A 22,854-nucleotide genomic window follows, 5' to 3' on the forward strand; every position below is an offset into this window, starting at 1 on the left:
ACAGAGTAGAAAAATCTGCATCACTCCTGCAGCACTGCCTTATTTTCTGATTGATTAGTAAGGTGGCTTCAACTGAAGCTGCAGAAAGACTACAGTTAAGCCAGATAAGTAGCTACGTGGAAAGGACGACTCAGTGTTCAGCTTGAAAACTCAAAAAACATCTGTCTTGCCTGTCACATATCTCTCTGATACACCCTCAGATGCTCTTTGAGCCGTCACCCATGCGTCCTTGTTATTCAGTCCTATGGTATACTCTGGAAAGCATGCACAGAATGTGTTGCATTTATTAATCATTTCATAGTTCTAGCAAATTGGATTTGTCAATAAGTATGTGCCCTTCTTAATAACTGAGTGCACATTTTAACGAATCCTGCCAACTTCCTGCCCATTTCTCCAATACTGGATATTTCATAGATTTGCACGCTTTTATTATTCCCCATTGTTAAATTGGGGATTGCCAGTCTGCAGACAGGGAATGATTCAAGCATGGGAATCTATGAAACAGAAAGACAGGAGAACTGCAGTTAAAGGTAAGTAATTTTTTCTTCTCCAGCATCGGATCTTTCATACATTCATAGGCTTGGAATATTCCCCATCATTAGATCTGGAATCCCCAATCTGACACTGGGCACCATTTAACCTATGGGAATCTATGAAACATATGAAAGCGGGATACCTCCAGTTATAGGTAAGTACATTTATCTTTTTGAATTATTCAGTACTCTTTTTTAGGAACTCTGTGTTTCTGAAATAATCTATACATCATATAAGTAAATTTACACATATTTAAATTCATTTTGTGATTTTATAAATAATTCTGTGAGCCCTCTACGCAATTCCATACAACCCCATGAATTTAGATGAATTACTCTATATCCAAAGCATGTAAAATACCTTATGGAATAAAACATTCTACAGGCGGCCAAAATATATTTTTGTGCAGAAAAAGAAATGATGTTGAAGATGTGTCCAGAAATGTCATGAGTTGATCTAACTTTAGCAAAAATGATAAGAAATAGATTTTTATGCCAAAGCGCAAAATCTGATTGGTGCAAAGAACCCCAGCAGGGCAAACTTACCAACTTAATGCCTTCCACGTCTGGTGATGAGGACTTGTTCACTTTAGCTGCCTGTCCGAGCCTGTCTAGCAGCGCCTGTGTTTCGCCAAGTTTGTGACGCAGATTCTGGGTCTCCAGCCTAAACTTCAGTTCTTCCTGTTTCAGGCAATAACTTGTCGGCAGGCTGCGGAACTGGTGGAAAAAGCAAGGACCAGTGTAGGGAAGGAAGACCCAAGTAACGGAGGAAGATTTAGTCCATTGAAAAATAATTCAAGTTTTAGCATTTAACTGTATGTTCAACCTCATCATTCACCTCAGAATCTATGTGCAATTTACTGTAACTAATATAAAACTGGCATTACCTTCGTGAACTATTTGCTTGAAATGCCCAGAATCCAGATTTAGATATAAGGAGACAATTGGAATTATTAATGGACAATGTACTGCCATCTCAATGAAACATTAGACTTTTACGTTGCTTGTCGGTATTCCAAGTGGCCCATCCGAATATTTGTATTTGTCTTGCATAATAACAACTCTCCCCATTAACTCAGAATTCAGAATAATCAACCGAAATGCCGAATGAGCACCAAGCAAGGATGACCATGTGGGGTTTCAGCCCCAGAGCATCAATACTGTCAAGAACTGTGATTTCTTCATGCACATTTCGGTCAACGCCTGACAAATGAATAGAACCAAGATAAGCTGGAGTTGATTATTGCCTAGCAGGTAACCTATGTAAATCGAAAACTCATCGTTTGACTATTTGCGGTCTTCCCCCATTTCGCAGACATTCCGCCCACCCTAAAAATTAGTTAACAGTGGAGAGCAGGCACACAGTCCCAGATTTATGAATACTTTATGTCAGGTTTGCGTTACTTTTTGAAAGCTGCCGCAATGCAAAGTTTTGGATTGGTATTTACGATCCAACAAAAATTGCTATTTGTGTTGGGTTTTAACCCAAAGTAATGAAATGTAGCACAATACGCTGCTTTAGGAAGGCGGGTGCCATCAGAGAGCAAGTGAGCAGCACAACATGGAGAGAGTAACAAAGAAGCTGGGGGAGAAGTGCACGAGGTAGAGAGCAACATAGAGCATGGGGAGTTTGAGGTAGGAAGCGGACGAGAGAGAGAGAAAGAGAGAGAGAGAGCAGCACATGAGGGAGGGAGCAACAAGGAGAGCAAGTATTTAATAGGGGAGAAGTACACTTGAGAGAAATAAAAACCACATGCACACTCATTGGGTGCTTAAACAACTAGAAAAAAGTAGTTCCCTAAAAGTGAGCAGTGGAGGGATTCATATATGCCGACCAAAATGTTAACAATGCTCCAGGAGGGTGACTGACACAAGAAGAGGAAGGCAAGCCATCGAAAAAGAAGAAAGCACGTGAGCGTGACAATAAAGTTTACACATGGTAAGTAATGGGTGGGCTCTAAGCCGACTGTATGTACACAATAGGTCTTTTACAAATAGACAGCTTCTGCTATCTGGTGGGAGTGAGGCCTAAAAAGGGTCACTTGTAAAAGGTGCCCATGGCCGCGCTATCACTAATTACTAAGACCTTCATTATGAGTGGGCTGTAAATTCCAATGGTCTCAACAGCTGACATTATCAGGCCCATCGGAATTGTAAGCTTTGGATTTCCACAAAGAGAAATAATATTTCTCTGTGACACTCTGGTAAAAATATGTCCGGTTTGGAACAGAAACACTGAATCCCACTTGTTATTCCCTGAAAACCTATAATCCTCACTATTTTCCTGCCCCAGAATTACCAAGACTCATGGTCACTCATAACAAAGGCCCAATTATTTTAAGAATGTGATCCTGAAATTGGATACCATGGTGACCAGCTCTTACATGCATTCTTTCAAATGAGAATAAAAATCATATTTCAAAACATTCAGGTTATAACAATGTATAAAAAGTGTAATATTTTCAAACATATAGTTTTTGGTGCGTATTCTGACCCTTATATGTTTCAATTAAATGAATGTGCGGTATTGTAGCTTATTTACCTGTTCGATAACAGCTGTTTTCTCCCTCTCCAGAATGCCCTTGAATGTCTCCACCATCTGCTGGGGTTCTCTCTTACATATGTCCTGAAGTAAAAATTCAATCTTCATTAAGCTTCTTTAAAAACATATTAAAAGCACTTTTACCAAAAGTGAGTGACCAGCACCCAACAAGGTCAGCTAATAACTTAGGATGGTGGTGAAGATTGTCAATACACGGTAATTGCTTACCCTTTACAAAGTCACTCTGGACACTTCGCTTTGTTTGGGAGGAGGATTAGGAGCTCACCCACCCCTCCTCCTCAACCAATATCTAATACAGATAAAGATGCCTAGGCAATTTTTTTAGGTCTGGCTTGACAATTCTTATTGTTACTAATGCTCTAAAATATAAACAGAGTAGCCTTTGATTCCACCCAGATGGGTATTTCACTCTCGTCTCCTGCTTGTTTGTTGTAGCCTTCTGCCTCCTAAAGAATGCTTTCTATGCACATTGAATCATCACACAATAAATTCTTTGCTTCAAAGATGCACTCTATATAGCATGAATTTTCTTAATGTTTTAGTCAAGACTCAAAATACAAGCCAGAGCCATTGGCTTTCCCAATGCTTGGTCCTGTAAGAATCTGTTTGAACAGAATGATCTAGAGATGTTGGCGAGAGGCGTTTTTGATGTCGTTAGCTAGATAACCATAAACACTTCAATGACTACTTTCCTGGAAGCAACAAATCGGTTCTATGAAATGCTAATGACTGTACAGAAACACGAGCACCCTATATCTAAGAGCACTGACCCCCTATAGCCCTATGGATGTGCTAAATACTTACCACATTTTCAGTGAAATATTTCCAAATTTTACACCTAATGTGACAAAAGCACAATTCAACCACAGCACCTACCCCAAACTACACCGTGATAGCAACAGAGCATCATGTGCAAGGACAAGACTGCAGAGAAGAATAAGTTACTTACCTTTGGAAACAATTTTCCTGGTGGAACATCTCTCTAACTACAGCATTACTTACCTTGTCAAAATACCCTAGGCATCAGACCGGATGTGGAAACTTTAAAGCAGTACGTGAGAAGTGGGGCCACCCATGCACACTGACATCAGTTGCTTTCTTAGGCTGTCCATGCCCTCAGATGCATAGTTACCGGCAGACTGGCATGACCCAGTGCACAGATCTCTAAATTGGGACCTTTTAATGTGGAAAAGGAGTCTAGTTCCCAGAAGTAGGACCCATGAGGAATCTTTAGTTAGACTCCAGAAAGATCATTGCCAAAGGTGCCAATTTCCAACCACAGAGTCTTTACCTTGTGAATAGATACCAAAGCAGTAACTCTCCCAGTAGAGATATGTGAACTGGTTCAGACACAAGTGTTCTGCAGGGCTGGGTGGGCAAAATGTCCCCCTCTCAAAGGACATGACTGTCAAGGTAGTTTTGCTTTGTGGAGATAAGTACCCAATCTCACCTAGCCGCCTGACAAATGTCCAGGACTAGCACTCCGAGTACCAGCGCAGTGGTAGCAGCCTTAATGCTGGTGGAATGAGCCCGTAAGTCCTTTAGTGGCTGCTTTTTTGACAGTGTGTAGCGGATCTTTTAGCTGAGAACAATCCATCACACTGCCTTGCCCGTCTTTGCCTTGCAGAATCCCACAAAAAAGCTGATTGTCTATCTGATGTTTTTTGGTGCGATCAATATAAAAAATGTGCACCCTCTTGGGGTCCAAACAACCAAGTCTCTATTACTCATTTGAGGGATGGAATGGGGGCAAATAATGCTGTAAGGATGCCAGAAGGGTGATACTAGCCCAACATAAAATGGAGTGGTCACGTTAAGTAGAAAGGAAGTCTGGGCTCCTTGAAAACACACCAGTGCCAGTCAATAATACTTAACAGAAACTAAACAAGTTAGAGGAATTAAAAAAGAAATTGGTGCGGGCACAGTTACTTTGGCATTTATTGACCAAGTATTCACAGTCAAACATCATTCCTGTTGGTTTACAAGTTAAAAACGAACCTGCAGTATTTGTTGACGATCCCAAATATAAAGAAAATTTCAATTTTGTGACCGATAATTGCTCCAGGCACTGGATGGTGCTGGGGGTGAGCACAGCTCTAGAATACGTGAAAAAACTGATTAAAGAGATAGCAGACCTTGAAAGTGAGATATTTGATGAAGCTTTGAATAATGTGAGGAAAGCTCTTGAGAAACTTGTGAAGACATCACAGGACTAAAATTTTCACTCAGGATAAAACAATCAGACAAATTAGCTAAGGGCATTAAAAACTATTACAAGAAAGTAACCTATCCTTACCTTCAAGATTATTATCCCCAAGACGTTCCATAGATAGAGGCAAGCGGTTTCCTCATACATTTTTTACTTTTTCCGATTCATCCATATGCAGTGGCACAGATAGTGACGCCGAACAACCCAGCACATGGGTCCAATCATCTGTGCAAGATTTTCAGAACTTCCACCAGTGACCTTTTTTAGCGGACAACAGATGAAGATCCACCATGGGCAGGGGCCAGGACCTTGGCCAGAACAGGGGTAAATGCAGGGGATGGAGAGCAGGGAGATACTACCCACAAGAAACCCATGAGGAACTTCGGACAAGACATCAGTACAACACATGGCAGGACAGCAACTCTTACTGAAATCACAATCAGAGCAACAAAACTGTAGCCCAGTGATTAATCTATCAAAACAAGCCCAGACCCAAGGCAAACTTCGCGGCATATTATCAAGCCAGGCGATAAAATTATCGCCGCTTCAGCGGCAGAAAACTGCCGCTAAAACGGCGATAATGGGCTTGATAATATGCTCTATGGAATTCCAATTGAAGCCCATGTTAGATGTCCTTCACATTTAACCTGGGCTTCAATTGGAATTCCATAGAGCATATTATTAAGCCCATTATCGCCGTTTTAGCGACAGTTTTCTGCCGCCAAAGCGGCGATAATTTTATCGCCTGGCTTGATAATATGCCCCTTCGTGTCCTGTCCAAAGGCTTGTCATTTGTTCAAACCGTAATACGTAACTTGTATAACATTAAGATGTAATGTAACTTTATCAGATCTTTAGGAAAATAAGACTCAGGCACTATTTCCACAAGGTTCCTTATCAATACAAGAACAATGCCACCGGTTTCAGACTGCCTTCCACATTTACACTACCGGGTAAAGTGCATGTCACATGAGAATATTTAATTCAAATAAGTTGTTCTCAGGGACGCTGCTAATGTTCTTGACAAAAGAGTTTACAATAAGCATAACTTTAGCAAATTGGAGAATCTGAGCTTGCTTAAACGATTGCTTTGGCTCATCCCCCATCCCCCTTTTGGAGGCAGCTTGGTTTAGGTTTGTGTTATTCTGCTCAATTAAGCTGCTTTATTTTTGCTTGACTGTCATGGAAGGCATTTAGTTACAAAACAAATTTCGTCTCATAAACCCAACACAGAGCGCCGAAAGCACCTGCCTTTTCTGTTAATTACAAGCCGCTTTTTTAGTCCAACTTTCAAACGTCAGAAGGACGCCAGCTAGGTAAACTTCAATTTCTAAGAGCTCTCCATTCCTGGGTAGTAGTGGAGAGCTCTTAGAAACTGACGTTTACCTAGCTGTGTAGTGATGGAGAGCTCTTAGAAACTGAAGTGTACCTAACTGAGCTTCCTAAAAACAATTGCGTTAATTTACTGAGCAATTTTAACGCTCGAATATTTTATTTGCTCACACACGCTTTAGTGCACTGTGGATTAAATATTAACAACTCAGTTGATTAATTAGAAGACGCTCAGGTAATCTGATGACAGCGGGTGGGATGTTTGTGTTACACAGCAGTGACAGGCAAGGGTGGGAGAGTTAAGGTCTGTTTTACAGGCTGAGCGACTATTTCAGACAGTTTCACCAGACACCAACAACAGGCGCGTTAACCAGCAGAACTGTTTTAACGCTGGATTGGTTTATTCTGCTGACTCACGGTTGCTTCACCCACTCTTGGGTTCATTATTAGGAACTCGTTGGATTAATTATTATTAATTACAGTTCTGTCAGGTAATCAGAGGACATCCGCACGGGATGTCTGCACTAAAACAGAAGTGATAGGCGAGGGAGGTTAACGTCTAGTTTTCGGACTGAAGGTCTATTTCAGACAGTTTCACTAGCACAGCGGTTATGTTTATAAAGAGCAGAAAGAGGTCGCAACCCTAAAAAAAAACAAGCATAATAGACACAAGAACATCACTGAAGAAGGAGAGGCATAGCAAGCATTGGAGAGGCGGAGCGAGGCGCGCGCACTGAAGAAGGAGAGGCATAGCGAGCACTGGAGAGGCGGAGCGAGGCGCGCACGCTTGTGTGCGTGACCGCAATCTCTAGGCTGCCACAAGCAAAAGCGCGTGGCAGCATTTTCTGGAGCCACACATTAAATGTCTCGCAGAGCAGGGCATGCGCTGGCTCAGCAAGACCTAAAAATATTTGAGAATATCCACCACATACACACTCCCCAAAATACACAAAATGTTGGATAAACCACCTGGCCGTGTCTGGAAGTGGTTCCATTCTAGAACATCTTTCGAAAGAGAAGAGAAGTGTTGGATCCATTACAGCTCTTGTTTTGTGTGTGACTATGAATGAGTAATCTGTATATCATTTTGGTCCACTTATGGATTCTGCCCGGACGTTTGTTACACTGGGTTAAATTTAAACACATTCACTTCCATTCAGTGATACTATCAGTAAAGAAGACTCTTATTCTATTTGAGTACAAATACAAAGACAGTAAAGCCATGCTGGCATTTCCCAAGAAGACTTGGTGTTCCTATTGGCTGTCTTGATGAAGACCCCACTATGATGTACTACTGACACGTTAATGTGTCAGGTCGAAACGTCGATGGAATCCATTCATATGTCTGTATCTAAGATATCATATTGGGGTCAACAGATTTGGGAATCATGTGGACAGTCACAGCTGTAGAGACTCTAATGAACTCTGTTCTTGACAAGGCTTTCCTGAAAAACTATTGTTTACGCAGCTTATGTATTTGTCCATTTTAATCTATGTGTCATACACTGGTTTATACACTGCACAAGCACTTTTGCACTAACCATGGAGCACCTTTTTCAATATCAAATCAAATATAGCTTTATTCGATTTTAGTCATTTAAAATGACAAAAGCTTACATTTCCATAAAAACAACGTAAGTAGCAAAAGTTTGATAAAAATACATTAAAATACAAGTATCTATCATAAAGTGCAAAAGTGCTTTCAAATAGATCAACTAACTTTCAGTGTACTGCAATTAAACATTTTTTATACTTTTTCTAGCTCTCAATACATTCTTCAAAAAGCCAGTCATAGTACATACTAGTAGTACACTATCTAAAAATTGTAAGGATAAAAAAGCTGGTTTACATTGTCGCCAGCCTGCTTGTTTTAATAAGGGGATAATCCATCTTTTCCTTTCTAGTGCATAAAATTTACAAAACAAGGTCTTGTGGATTGTAGTGACACATTATCACAGGGACAGGGAGAAAGCTCTCTGGTCCAATCATTTATACCTGGATAGCTAACTAGATGATGAAAAATGTTAAACCTGAAACGGGTTAAAAGATATCTATCATATCCCTCGAAACAACATGTGAGATATGGTTGAATATCAAACGTTGTCAGGGTCAAGTGATGTTGTACTACAGTCTTCTTATTCATCCCCTTAGCAACTCTAAGCGACTCTAAATGGGACGGGCAAGTTAGTTTGAATTCCTTTCTTGTGTCGGCACACATTTTCTCTGGGGATGAGTAAAATTCTGGGTGCCCTATATCATTCAGATATTTTTTGACGTAATCCAACCATACAACCTTATTAGCGTAGTCCAGGTTCATTGTATCCCTTATTATAGCTCTGTTTAGGCCTGTACTACTAGTTGTCCAGATACGGTGCCACAACAGGACAGGTTGCATTTTAATAATGTCCGTAACATAAGGGATACCGAGCTCACTATGGCAATTAAAAAACGAGGAGCTTGCTGGTACAGCTAAAATATATTGTAAAAAGGCATTTTCCACACGTTGGATCATAGAAACATCATAAAAACCCCAAACTCCCGCACCATAAATCGCAATACTTATACATTTGGTTTGAAAAATTTTAAGAAGGATTTCAGGGGGCCTTTTTCCCATTTTCTTAGTAAAATTAACAAGGGCCGCAGTTGACTTCATAAATAATAAGCTCCTATTTTGTACCGCTGGGCCCCAAGAACCTGTGTTTGCGAATAAAACGCCCAGGTAAGAAAAAGTGTTGGTAGAAGCTACCCTTTTGTCCCCCATTTGGAGGCTATTACATTTACTTCTCCCTCTCCCACAGGTCATGATAAAATCAATATTATTGTAAATAGTATCAATGATATTGATATATATTCTCATAAATTGTTATTTTTTACTTTTTCACTCTCTTGTGCATTGCGTGAAGAGAAAATGGACTTGTTTTCTTTGTGTATATAGACTGAATCAGACACAGTCATTCTTGGTATACATTATTCCTCTGATGGTGGGCAGGAAGAAGTTCAATGCCAAACAAATTGCCCTGAACTCCAACAAACTGATGTGGACTAAAGTCTCCACTGGACACAGAGACCTCTGATTTCCACCTCTCCAAGATGGCCTACCCAGAACAGATGTTATGCATTTGTGACCACTGTCAGCTCTGGATGGTGGTCCAGCAGCCATCACTGCAGATCTTTTGCAGTCGCCCTAAATCTGGATACAATCTGATCCAGTTCCCTGGTGCTGTGCCCACATGGACTTAAAGTGCAGAGCTCACATGCGCCATCTGGTATGTTTGACCACCAGGGTGCAGGAGGCCAATTATCCCAGCAGCCTCAGAGTCATCCGCACTGAGATACAGGACAGAAGTTCAAATATTGGGATCCTGAACTCTCAGCTCCAGGGGAAAAGGCACACAACTGTACCATATCTAGAATGGCACCAATGAATGGGAGCATCTGCGAAGGAGTCTGGTACAACTTCAGCACATTGATAGTGAACGCCAAAGATGTTAGAAGGTTCGCATTCATCTGGAGGTGGTTGACGACTGCTTAGGGCGAGCCCACCTTCATCATCCAGTTGTTGAGGTAGCGGGAAGACTGGTACCCCCAACCTGCAAAGGTTTGTTGCGACCGCAGTCACCACTTTCGTGAACACCTGAGGGGCACTGGCAAGGCCAAAAGGGAGCACTGCAAACTGAAATTCTCCTGACCCACTGTGAACCTTAGGTAGAGCCTGTGGGCCTGTAGTATAGGGATATGTAAACAAGTGTCCTATCCAGTCTCCGGGGTCTGGTGCAGACATGACCTGAACTTACGTGAGCCTTTTAAATATATCCTTCCCCAGCAAGGTGTTGAGAGAATGAAGATCCAAAACAGCATGACGGCCTCTGTACTTTGGCATAAGGAAGTAGCAGGAGTAACGTCAAGTTCTGACTTCTGAGGCTGAAATCCTCTCTATAGCTGCTTTGACCAAAAGGGCATGCACTTCATGCTGCAAGACAGACAGGTTGTCCACCGTCAGCAACTCTGATGGAGGTGGAAGATGGGATTGGGAGAAATCAGAGGGCGTAGCCCCGATGTACAGTTTGGAGGACCCACTTGTCCTAAGTGATGGTTTGCCATCTGAGGAGGAAATATCAAATCCTGCCTCCAGAAAGGTGACTGTGTGCCAGTAAGGACACACTAAAGTGGTTTTAGGGCTGCAGATGCTTGACAGGTAGCGGGCTGAGCTGCATGCTGTCTCTTTTGCCCTGGGAGTCGTCTTTGTGAACTGCAGCCTCAGTCACAAAAGAGATAAAAGGACTGTTGAGCTGGTGGTGGGACCCAATGCTGGTGCAACTGAAACCTCCTAACATAGCCACAAAGGGGGTGAAATAGTTTGAATGGTCTGGTGGGAGCAGAATGACCCAAGGAACGTGATGTGCCCCTACTTTGCTTAAACCGTTCCAGGGCCGATTCTATCTTTTCCTCAAAAAGGCAAGAGCCATAAAACGGCATGGCCATCACAGATGTGTGGACATCCCCGGAGAAGCCTGCAGACCTCATCCAGGCATGGTGCCAAAGTCTTTCACTTGTACACATTGCTTGATTCAAACAGTCGGTCGAGTCCAAAACAGACAAGATTACAAACATTGCTTTGTTTCAGCCATACTGCCTAGCTTAAGTGCTACACTCGTACCCATTGTTTGACTCAAACAGTTGGTCATGTCCAAACCAGACCAGATTACAAACCTTGCTGTGTTGCAGAGATACTGGATAGCTTAGTTCAGCGACCCCTTCAGGTTGTCCCAAACTACAGCCAATACCTGAGCCATTGTGTCCCATAGGGCATGGGAGTAGTGGCCTAGAAGGCAGCTGGCATTCACGGCATACAGAGCAAGGTTCACTGAAGAAAAAATATGCTTACCATAAGTTTCTATTCTTCTAAACTCACGATTAGGTGGGGTGGCGGGGAATGAGTTGAGATTCGCTTCACTGATGGACCACCAAACTCTCTGGTGTAGGATGTTGTGTAAGAAAAGCAGGGTCACCAGGTGCAGGTGCAGAGTGACGTGCCTATCCAATGGTGGTCCTGAACATTGTTTCACCCACCTTCCCAAGATGGTATTTGTGAGGGCTTCATTAAACGGTAAAAGAGGTTCTGTAGGTGCTTGACCGGGCTAGAGCACCTCTGTCAAAACATTGGTCTTCACCTCCCTAGTGGGAAGTTGTAGGTTAAGTATCACTGCAGCTCTTCGCATAACAATGGCAAATGATGAATTTTCTTCAGTGGCAGTGCCACTGTTCATACAAATTTTTTGATCATATTGGAGGACAAAATCATCACCATCAAAAGAATTATCATTGTCTCAATCAGTGCCGAAAATATTATGCAAAGTCTGGCCCTTACTATGTAGTAAAGGCAAAGTGTCAGATTCAGAGGGATTGCATGCTAGCCTCCCTTCGGAAAGAACCGAGCATGGCCTCAGGGCTCAGAAAGCACAAAAAGATATAAATCCTCCTTCGGTGTCGGCATTGGTGCGGATGCAAAGGGTACCGGCGTAATAGATGGCGCCTGAACTGAAGTCGGCGGTGGAGCCGGCGCAGAGCCTGATGTGGTTTTGAGGGGCACAGACAACGCAGAGAGTAGATATGCCGGCAGAAGCAAACTGGAGGTCCCAGCAGATCCTTGGGGCCCAAAGACACAATAGAGGCCGAAAATAAGAAGCATGGCCTCTGTAATGGCATCCACTTGCTGCGAATCGTCAATGAAGCTGATAATTCTGGGTGCATCAGCACTAGACTCAGAATTGGATGTGAGGGAGATTGGTAGCGAGACTGGGGGATACATTGATACCCTCACACTTTCTCTGGAGTTCGAGATGGGCAGAAAGGGGCTGATTTCCTCTTCAATGTCTTATGCTTCGTTTTGGACTTACCCGAAGACTTCAACTGCAACTATGATCTGCCATGGGAAAAACTTCAAGAGCAGGAACAGGACCTTCCTTTCAACATCAACATGTGGAGTTTTAGAATTGAAAGCTTACGCAACTCATAACTTACTCATTTTCTCTTCACATTCAAGCAGAGGTATAGCCAGAAAACTGCTCTAAAAAGAACTGAAAGAGAATGGCGTAAGAGTTTCTCTGAAGAAACCAGAACTAAGTACCTAACCGAGAGACGAACCTACCATGGACTAATCAGAAAAACAAAAAAATCATACTTTACGTCTAGGATTAGTGAGGCGGGTAATTCAACAAAAGAGCTGTTCACACTCTATAAAACTCTTTCAGGTGGAAATTCAGCTACTATCCCTGATGACTGCTCGCCAGAATTGTGTGACAAAATCGCAGACTTCTTTTCAGAAAAAATAACAAAAATATACTTAGCATTCCCTACGCAGCCCAAAACCGGGGCAGAGTTCGCCGAAAACCCTAGGGAATGGGGAGATAAACCTATACTTACCAACTTTGTCACCCCTCCCACGGAAGATCTTCTAAAAATTTGCAGGTCGGTGAAGTCGGGCTCTCCTCGAGACCCAACCACACCCAAACGCCTAACAGATAGTCTAAGAGTACTAGAACCATACATTAGACATTTGCTCGATGTATCTTTCAGCACAAAGACAGTACCTAGGGATTGGAAAAAGGCGGTTGTTCTACCCCTTAGGAAGAAAGCCACCATCTGTTTTGAGAAACTCGACAACCTCCGCCCAATTTCACTCCTTCCCTACCTGGCTAAGGTGGCGGAAAAAACGGTCAATATACAGCTAATGGACTTCGTGGAAAAGGCTGCCCTATTACACGACACCCAATTTGGATTCCGACCTCGCCACTCTACAGAGTCTGCACTCCTAACAGCAGTAGAGACCCTACGCCAGGGGGTGGATGAGGGACATACCATGGCCCTCATCCTATTGGACTTGAGTGCAGCATTCGACACTGTAGCGCACTACAACTTGCTACAGTGTCTGAATAATGGAGGAATATCCGAAGCTGCACTCCAATGGCTACAATCCTTCCTGACAGGGAGAAGCTTCCAGGTTCGCCAAGGTGACCACTACTCGAGAGACATAGGCTTGGGACAGGGTGTTCCCCAGGGTTCGTCCCTGAGCCCAACTTTGTTTAATCTCTATGTCTCTCCAGTGGCTTCAATTGCCGTGAGTCACGGATTGAGCATCGTGTCATACGCCGATGACACGCAGCTGGCTATCTCCCTATCGCGTGCACCCGGTCTTGCGATGGACAGTTTCAGGGATTGCATGCAAGAACTTGCAACCTGGATGTCCACCAATTGCCTTAAATTAAACGGCAACAAGACCGAGGTGCTCGTGGTGGGGAGGGACCCATCTGCTTGGTCATCGACGTGGTGGCCTCCATGCCTGGGCGAGGCTCCCATACCCACCCAGGGAGTCAAAAATCTTGGCATATGGCTCGACGCTGACCTATCTTTTGGACCCCAAATAGACCGAGTTGCAGGGGTCTGTTTTGGCATCCTAAAAACCATAAGGAAGGTCCTTGACCTTCTCCCTATGTCAGCACGGAGAACACTGGTACATGCCCTGGTGACATCACGCCTAGACTATGGCAATCTACTTTACCTGGGCACCACCTGCAAAGCCATGAACCGCCTTCAGGTAATACAGAACGCGGCTGCCCGTCTCATCTTAAACATCCCAAAACGATCAGATACCAAAGCCGCTCTCAAAACCCTCCACTGGCTGCCAGTTAAAAACAGAGTGGTATTTAAAGCCCTCTGCACCTGTCACCGCATCCTGGCTAAAAAATCTCCGATCCCACTCCAGAACTTGGTGACAAGGTATACACCAGCACGTGATCTGCGCTCAGCATATGGGGGTCTACTACTGGTTCCAAGAATCAAAAAGGCCCGCATGGGCGGACGCTCCTTCCGCTATTTGGCAGCAAAGAGCTGGAACTCCCTCCCTCTCCATCTTCGCCTTGACTCATCCGAAACCAGCTTCCGCAGGAACCTAAAAACATACCTGTTCTCCAGATAAAAGATCTCCGGTCTGCAACCCTCGCAATGAGTTTTCAGTTGTAGCGCGGGGACACGCTTCTGCGTAACCATGCGCTTTATAAGCTACCCTTATTATTATTATTATAAAACGTATTTCCAGCGAAACTCTGGTCTTGATGCATTACATAAAAACTCTCCATTTAGGCAGCATGGCAAAAATGCACTGTTCCATCTATGATATTCCATGGGGCATCATGCAATGTGCTTTAGCACCTCATTAGGAGTATGAAGTTCTGTATAAATATAACTACAATACAACAACACATACTTGAAATCTACATCACTGGGAGGCCATAATAATGGTAATACAGAGCAGGGCAAATCCCTATTGACATAACCTATCCCTACTTTCTATAAATGTACAGAATGTATTTACACCCTGATTCAAAGTTGTGCTTTAAATTCCGATAGATACACAAATGATTGTCTGCACACAAATCGGATATCTGAGTTATGCCTCAAATGCTACACTGCAACTTTCTATCAGAATAAAATGCTAAAATATAAATACAAAACACACAGTAATTGGTGTGCTGAACACCGTCTCCACTGGTTAGGCTTCATTCCAAGGTGGGGAACTGAGCAGAAGTTAATTGTGTTACCCATTAAATACCCCACAACTGCGTAGTAGTAATTACTGTGTGCACCAATTATCACCCAAATTCTACATAACATAGTAACATGACCCTAGTCTCCAAGTGAGTGTGTGTTGTGTTATATTGTGTGTGTGTGTGTGTGGGGGGGGGGGGGTGTTGTGGAGTGACTGGACCCATCTACTCTATCCATATCCCTGCAGTCACCAGCTATATCGAATCAAATATGTTATTAATTGATTTAGACCTCTACTGAGGTCAACAATAACACAGACATTAGTAAATTTACTTAGTTAGCATAAATTCATCTAGTGCTAATACAATGGTGAAAGGATTTAAGAGATGTATATACATTGTCACAGACAGATTCATTTGGCTATATAGATTATCAAGATCAGGCATAGGAATTGATTATACAAAAAGCCAGCCGGACTGGCTAGATAAAAATACAAAACAAAGATGGCTTGACACGCTAAGAGCTTTCTCTCTGCGTTTGGAGGGCATTCTACATGTTCTATGCCTGTATTCACTATACCTTGGCAGGGGAAATGAATAGTGCTGCCCTCGATAGGGTGGGGCAACCATATCTGTGCCTCAGCAGACCCTTTGCAGGTGAGATCCCAGGCCAGGGGTTTACACCATCAGGGGCAGTAGAGGCTTCACCGGTGTAAACATGGCCCGTCTGCCAACTGTAAATGGAGCAGGGGAATGGAGAGTTTGGCAGGGCAGAAGGAAATGCCGGCATGCAGTATATGGCGCTAAAGAAAACTCAAAAAATGATCTGATAAACAGCAAAGCATCATTCTTTAAAGGGCAGGACAGTCTGAAGGTAGTCTAGGCATATCTGTTTGCGGTCAGGGGAAGAGAAACAGGGCTGGAACCCCTCCACTTTTGTTAGTAAAATATATACAATTTTGCGTCTAACAAAACACAAACTTGTATGTTTACACACACATCAGATTTTGAAAGAACCACATAAATGGCAAAAGTTGATGACTTATACAGGCCACTAATTAGCAAGAGGGTGAAGATGTACAGGAAAGCCCTTCCCCCATCCCAACACTTTGTGCATTAATAAAGTAGATCCGTTTCCAAAAGGCTTAGGATCATGACTTTAGCCTCAGTAATTAGGTTTAGCTAAAGGTATGCTTCCTAAGAAGGCCATTGAAGCTCCCTTTCAACAAGTGGAGTGAGCTCTAGGAGGAAAGGGTAAAGTTCTTTTAGCTTTTGCATAGCATGTTTGGATGCATTTAACAATCCATCGTGCAATTCCTGATTTAGAACTGGCCCTTCCTTTGTGATGTTTTGAGAAAGAAACAAATAGCTGTGTTTTTCTAAATGATTTAGTCCTGTCAATGTAACACATGAGAGCTCTTTTTACGTCTAAGGTATGGAGAGCTCTTTCTGCAAATGAGTCAGGTTGGGAGAAAAAGACAGGTAGTGCAATGGATTGATTAAGATGGAATTGTGAGACCACATTAGGAAGAAATTTGGGGTTGGTGTGAAGTACAACCCTATCCGTATGTATTTGGAAGAAAGGTTCTTCAAAAGTTAAGGCCTGAAGCTCACTGACACTTCTGAGTGAAGTGACAGAAATTAGGAATGTTACCTTCCAAGACAAAAACTGGAGGGGGCAGGAGTGGAGGGGTTCAGATAGAAGGCCCAATAATCTTGTCAATACAATATTGAGATTCCATGTGGGAGTTGGTGGAACTCTAGGAGGAATAACTCTTTAAAGCCCTTCTAGAAAGGCTTTGACAGCTGAAATCCTGAATAGGGAGGTGTGTGGCTAATTTGAAGAGATGCAGCGATCGCTGTTAGATGTGGCTTTATAGATGTAAAAGCTAAATTCAATGTATGTAAGTGAAATAAGTAGCAGAGAATATCATGTACTTTAGCTGCTATGGAATCAATGTGGTTGGACTAACAATAGTGAACAAATCAATCAATCAATCAGGGAATTTTGAAGCACGCTACTCACCCGTGAGGGTCTCAAGGCGCTGGGGGGGGGGGAGCAGCTCCGGTCAGTTGAAGAGCCAGGTCTTGGGGGTCTTCCTGAAGATGTGCAGGGTGTGGGCACGTCTGAGGTCGATCGGAAGCTTGTTCCACGTCATGGCCACGATGTAGGAGAAGTTTCTTCCACCCGTTCTTGCTCTGCAGATGCACGGGGGTTTGGCAAGGGCGAGGTCGGCTGATCGGAGGTTTCTCCTGGATACATAGAAGGAGATTCTATAGTTGAGATAATGGGGTCCGATGTTGTGGAGGTATTTGTAGGTGTGGGTGAGTATCTTGAAAGTTACTCTCTTCTCGACGGGGAGCCAGTGGAGGTTTCGCAGGTGTTGGGTGATGTGTTTTTGTCGATGGATGCCAAGTATGAGTCTGGCTGCAGTGTTCTGTATGGTCTGGAGTTTGTGGAGCAGAGACCTGTTGATCCCAGCATAGAGGGTGTTTTAGTAGTCCAGCCTGCTGGTTATGAGTGCGTGGGTGACAGTCTTCCTTGATTCGGGGGAGGGATCCATTTGAAGGTCTTCCAAACGATGCAAAGGGTGTTGAAAGAGGTGAAGGCGACGGCATGGACCTGACGGGTCATGGAGAGGGAGGAGTCAAGTACGATACCGAGGTTCCGGGCGTGGCCGTGGGGGGCTTTCGAGGGCGGTGGGCCACCAGGTGTTGTCCCATGCAGAGGGGAGGGTCAGAGGACGAAGACTTCTGTCTTCTCCGAGTTGAGCTTCAGCCAGCTGCTGCTCATCCAGGATGCAACGTACTTCATTACTTCCTGGAAGTTGAGTTTGGTGGTGATGGGGTCCTTGGTGAGGGAGAGGATGAGCTGGGTGTCATTGGGGTAGGATACTATGCTGAGTCCGTGAAGTCAGACGATAGCCGCCATGTAGATGTTGACTAGCGTAGGGCTGAGCTATGATCCTTGGGGTACTCCGCAGTTGATCTCTGTGGGTTCAGAGAGGAATTGTGAAACTCTGATTCTTTGGGTTCTGCCGGTGAGGAAGGAGCAAAGCCAGTCGAGGGTGGTTTCCTGTATGCCAGCATCATGGAGTATGGCAGTGAGTGTGCGGTGGGAGACAGTGTCGAAGGCTGCAGAAAGGTCTAGTACGATCAGGGCTACGGTGTGTCTTTGGTCGAGGAGGGTGCGGATGTCGTCTATAGCAGCAAGTAGAGTAGTCTCAGTGCTGTGGTTGCTGTGGAATCCGGATTGGGAGGGGTCGAGGATGGATTTCTTTTCGATGAATTTCGTTAGTTGGACGTTGACGGTCTTCTCAATTTGACAGCATAACAAGTCCCAGTAGTAGGCCTGCTTGCCTCTTTAAGAATATCCATGCATTGTTGTGGGAGATTGAGGTAGATACATTCTAAAACTTCAGACGCCATATTTGCAAAGTTGAGTGATCTGGGGTCGGGGTGTTTGATTTCTCCATAGTTCTGCATGAGATGGTTCTGCCTGTTCAGTAGTGCTTTGTGGGAAACTACAAACTTTTCGAGAAGTGTAGTGAACTAGGGTTGTCGTGCCCATGTGGTAATCACCAGATTGAGAGTGAGAGATGTCTGCCGAACCAGAATTTGAAGCAGTGGGAGAGGTGGAAAAGTGTAAGCAAATATCCCGGGGCAACTCATCCATAGTGCAATGCCCGTGGGTGTGGGAACCTGGAGGCAAAGTTTGGGCATTTCAAATTTTCTGCTGTAGCGAAGAGGTCTTTTGGTAGTTGTCCCCAATTTGGAAGTACTGGAGGAGGACATGTGGGTGGAGCTCCGCCTACAAGTGAATGCTGTATCGGAGAGCCCACTTTCAAATAGTCTGGGCTAACTGGGAAAGCTGCGGGGACTTAGTGCCTCCCTGCTTTTGGAGATAATACATTGATGTCAACTTGTCTGTTTTGATGAGGACTACTTTGCCAATTAGGTGAGGAAAGAAGGCGTTCAATTCTAGGTGAACAGCTAGTAACACCAGGTGATTTATGGGGAGATCTCTCTGACTGAGTGTCCAGTGACCCTGGACAGTGAAATGTTGGGAATGCGCACCCCATCCTGTTAGAGTAGTGTCCATTGTTACTGTCCTCTGTGGAACTGCGTCTAGGAAAGGCCATCCCTTCAACAGACTGTTGGTGTTCCACCTCTGCAGAGTGGCAAGTTTGACAGCTGTTCAACACTAGGGGGCAGATTTACGAGTTCTGGCGCATCTCTGCAAATCAGCAGGGATGCGCCTGAAAAGATGCGACATGCAATTCCCTCCCTGCGCCACCACAAATGCGTCGCATTTACAATGCAGCGCACCGTGGCACAAGGTTAGGGCGATGTGTGTCGCATCTGATGGCGTAAGGGCGGCGCATTGCTGGAGTCGTGTCGCAAGCGCGACGCAACTCCAGCAATGCTCGGGGCGCCCTATGCCTAACATGCTGTGTCACTCCTTACGCCTGCTTCAAGCAGGTGCAGGGTTTTGACGCAGCATAGACGGAAAAGTGACTCCGTGAAATCGTGTAGATTTCACTGCGTCACTTTTACGATGCGTTCCTGCAACAGAACGCCCACCCTGCGCAGGAATGCCCACATGAAACCTAACGCAGGTTTCATGTGGCGCAGGGCTTTACAACGTGACGCATCTCCCCAGATGCGTCACGTTGTAAATAAGGCGCAATGTGGCGCATGGTTTACGCCGCTGCTGCGTCACAGAAGTGACGCAACGCCAGCGTAAAAGTGTTGCAAGGGGCTTGTAAATCTGCCCCTAGAGCTTCTAACTGACCCTCCGCTTGAGTCCACTAGTGCAATTAGCACTCTTGTCACGGACGCATGTTGAGTCTGGCATAAGGTACCATGGCTATACATGGAGCCATAATTGCAAAGGAGACCCATGACGGTTCTGACTGTTACCTGTGGAACTGGTTAAAATTTGGGGAATGAGTGTCTGAAATGCCTGTATTCTGGCAGTATTTGGGTAAGGTATACCTAGTTGTGAATTGAGAATTGCCCCTAGGTTAGGTTGCTTTTGAAGGGATTGAAGATGAGACTTTAGGGTACTGATTGTAAAGGCTAGTTGATGAAGTAGGTTTATGGTGGCGTGGGTGTGTTTAAAACACTTTTGATGAGTTGGGCGCTTGCTGAGCCAACCGACCAGGTATGGAAAGACACGTATGCTTTGCCTGCACAGGTGAGCAGCTACCACCACAAGGCATTTTTCAAAGACCCTGGGCATGGTAGTGACCATGAAAGGGAGCACTTTAAATGGAAAATGCTGACCATTTGTTATGAACCTTAGATATTGGCGGTGTGCCGGTGAATAGCAATATGAAAGTAGGCGTCCTTTAGGTCCAGTGCGACCATGAACTCGCCTTGTTGTAAAACTGGTATGCTATCTTGAAGAGTAGCCGCATGAAAGTGCTCTGAGAGAATGTATTTATTTACAGGTCTGAGGCCCAAGAATGGTCTAAGGGACGTATAGGGAATAGACCCCTGTGCCGTGTTGGTGGAGTGGGACAGGTTCTATAGCTCCTTGTTTTTAGGAGAGCTTGTACTTCTCCTTGATCAACTGCTGATGTTATGGAGACAGTCTGTGGTTGGAAGATAGAATGTTGTGAGCTGTGGAAGTGAGCTCCAGACAATAACCATGTTGGACAATATCCAACACCCACTGGTCGGAGGTGTTATTCTGCCAGGCAGGAAGAAACCCTTGTGGTCAACCCCCGACTGGTGTTTTGTAATTGGGGGGGGATGACTAGGGAGTCAGGACTTGTGGTTGTGGCAGATAGTTTTGTACATCTGCCCTTGCCTCTACCTCTGGAGTTGTTACCCTTGTATGAGCCTTTGTAGTAACCCCTAAGCGAGGTGGTCTGTGTTTGAGTCCGGTGATATGATGCAGAGGTTTCAGGGGAGGTGGTCTTGGAACCTCCACGATAAAAGGAGAAGCGAAAGGAGCCACTATGAAATGGTGTCTGCAGCACCTTAGCTGTTTCATTATCTTTTAAATCTTTTCAAGGAGGGTATTCACTTGAGGACCAAAAAGATATTTCACATCAATTGGTAGGGGCAGATGGTTTAGTGGTACTTTGGGTTTAAAAGCCGAAATTCGAAGCTGGCATGCCTACGCAATAGCACGCTCGAATTTAGTCCGGTGTGGTGTCGCATGTGTTTCCTAATGGGTGAAAGTACAAATAGGTAAGTATGACCCTAGAACCACGAGAGGACTTCATAGAGAGTGTGGCTAAATGTAGGAATATACCTGTTGAATGTTCTGATGGTAGGATAAGGAAGACATGAATAACTAAACTTGAAACTGACACAGTGGTATCTAGTCCGAGTCTATCATACTGTGCAGCCAAGTTATGGAACCAATTGCCTTCTACCATGAGACATCAACCTAACCGGCAGTTTTTAGGAAAATGCTGAAATCTTGGCTGTTTCCTTCAAATTAAATCATCGGTGCTACTGCCCATCCTCCCTCCGTACACTCCTAGCGCCAAGACGCAGCAGCATTCGAGCGCTTTAAAAATGACTATCCTATCCTAGCCTATCCTGTCCTAAAAGGTAGAAATATACAAATTTCTCATAAGGACTGCAGAATTTAAGCATTAAACAATGATAAGTGTGAAACATACCAACCTGAAGGGAGACCACCCTCTGGATTCATTAGACCCATAAAAATATAATTTATCCTGAAAAAACTAGGAAAAAAACTTATTTTCTAAGACAGGATAAAACAAGCATTAAAAATGCAATAGGTCTCGCCTTTCATTATGTTAAAGCCATTTGCTTTGCTATACAATACCATTAGCAAAGCAAATGGCTTTAACTTAATCAAAGGCGAGACCTGTTGCATTTTCGAAGCTTGTTCATTATCAGAAGAGCGCTTTCAAAATTGGGAGTTCAAGATGTGCACTGTGGCACAACCTCTTGTGTTTGATTGAATAGCGTATAAAGTTGTGCCATCTATTATACGAATCTGGGTGACATACAGGGTACATATGACTTGTCTCTTAGTGCACTGGTGTTAGGGTAAGAATATTTTTCACTTCATGTTTGAGGACATCATTTCATATTCTAACATGAACTTTGTTGCATGATTCTGATGCCAAATTATTTTAGGGCCCCGCTCGTGAACGTGGTCAGAGAGCCAACGCGGACCTGCGGCTCAGCCCTTCCTTTTAATTTGCTGACTCGCTCACCTCTAGCTAAAACGGCGAGAAGGTGCGAGAGGGACGAAGAGACTACAGCAGGAATGGCAGAGCAGCAGCAGACGAAGAAAATGGAAGGTCAGTTACCTAACAGACACAAAACGCTTCTACCTCTGCCCGCTGAAGTCTATTAGAAGCGTCGGCGATCAGGTGAAGGTAAGCACGGAGGGTTATACAGGCCGACAGCGGGCCAGCGCCTCCATGCCCCCCAGCCTGTGGGCAACGTGTGCCCCGAATCCAGCCTTCCCTCTGATCCCTTAGTGACACAAGGTGTTTGTCTTCGGGCAAATCTTTGTTAGTGGGTCGATAGGTGGAATAAGAGAGCCCTGTACTGTCACGGGGAAGAATTAATTGCGAGGCCGGGGAGCTTTCTCCGCTTGCAGCGCTATCTCTCCACATCGACGGGGCTTGGATGGCGGCTTACCGGCACTGCTGGGAGGTCAATAAGGCTCAC

General features: G+C 44.3%; 1 protein-coding gene across 11 annotated transcripts in view; it reads right to left on the reverse strand.

Annotated features, from left to right (window-relative positions):
* Positions 1-22,854, reverse strand: part of STAT6 (signal transducer and activator of transcription 6) — a 760,203-nt gene that overhangs the window by 198,472 nt on the left and 538,877 nt on the right. For all 11 annotated transcript variants that reach the window (XM_085600982.1, XM_085600983.1, XM_085600976.1 and 8 more), the window contains 2 exons: positions 3,076-3,159; positions 1,080-1,250 (listed from right to left, as the gene is read on the reverse strand). In XM_085600982.1, the coding sequence (XP_085457108.1) occupies positions 1,080-1,250; positions 3,076-3,159 (255 nt within the window). The remainder of the gene's footprint in view (positions 1-1,079; positions 1,251-3,075; positions 3,160-22,854) is intronic.

Source organism: Triturus cristatus, chromosome 4_2 (genome assembly GCF_964204655.1).
Source record: "Triturus cristatus chromosome 4_2, aTriCri1.1, whole genome shotgun sequence".
Classification (NCBI taxonomy): Eukaryota; Metazoa; Chordata; class Amphibia; order Caudata; family Salamandridae; genus Triturus; species Triturus cristatus.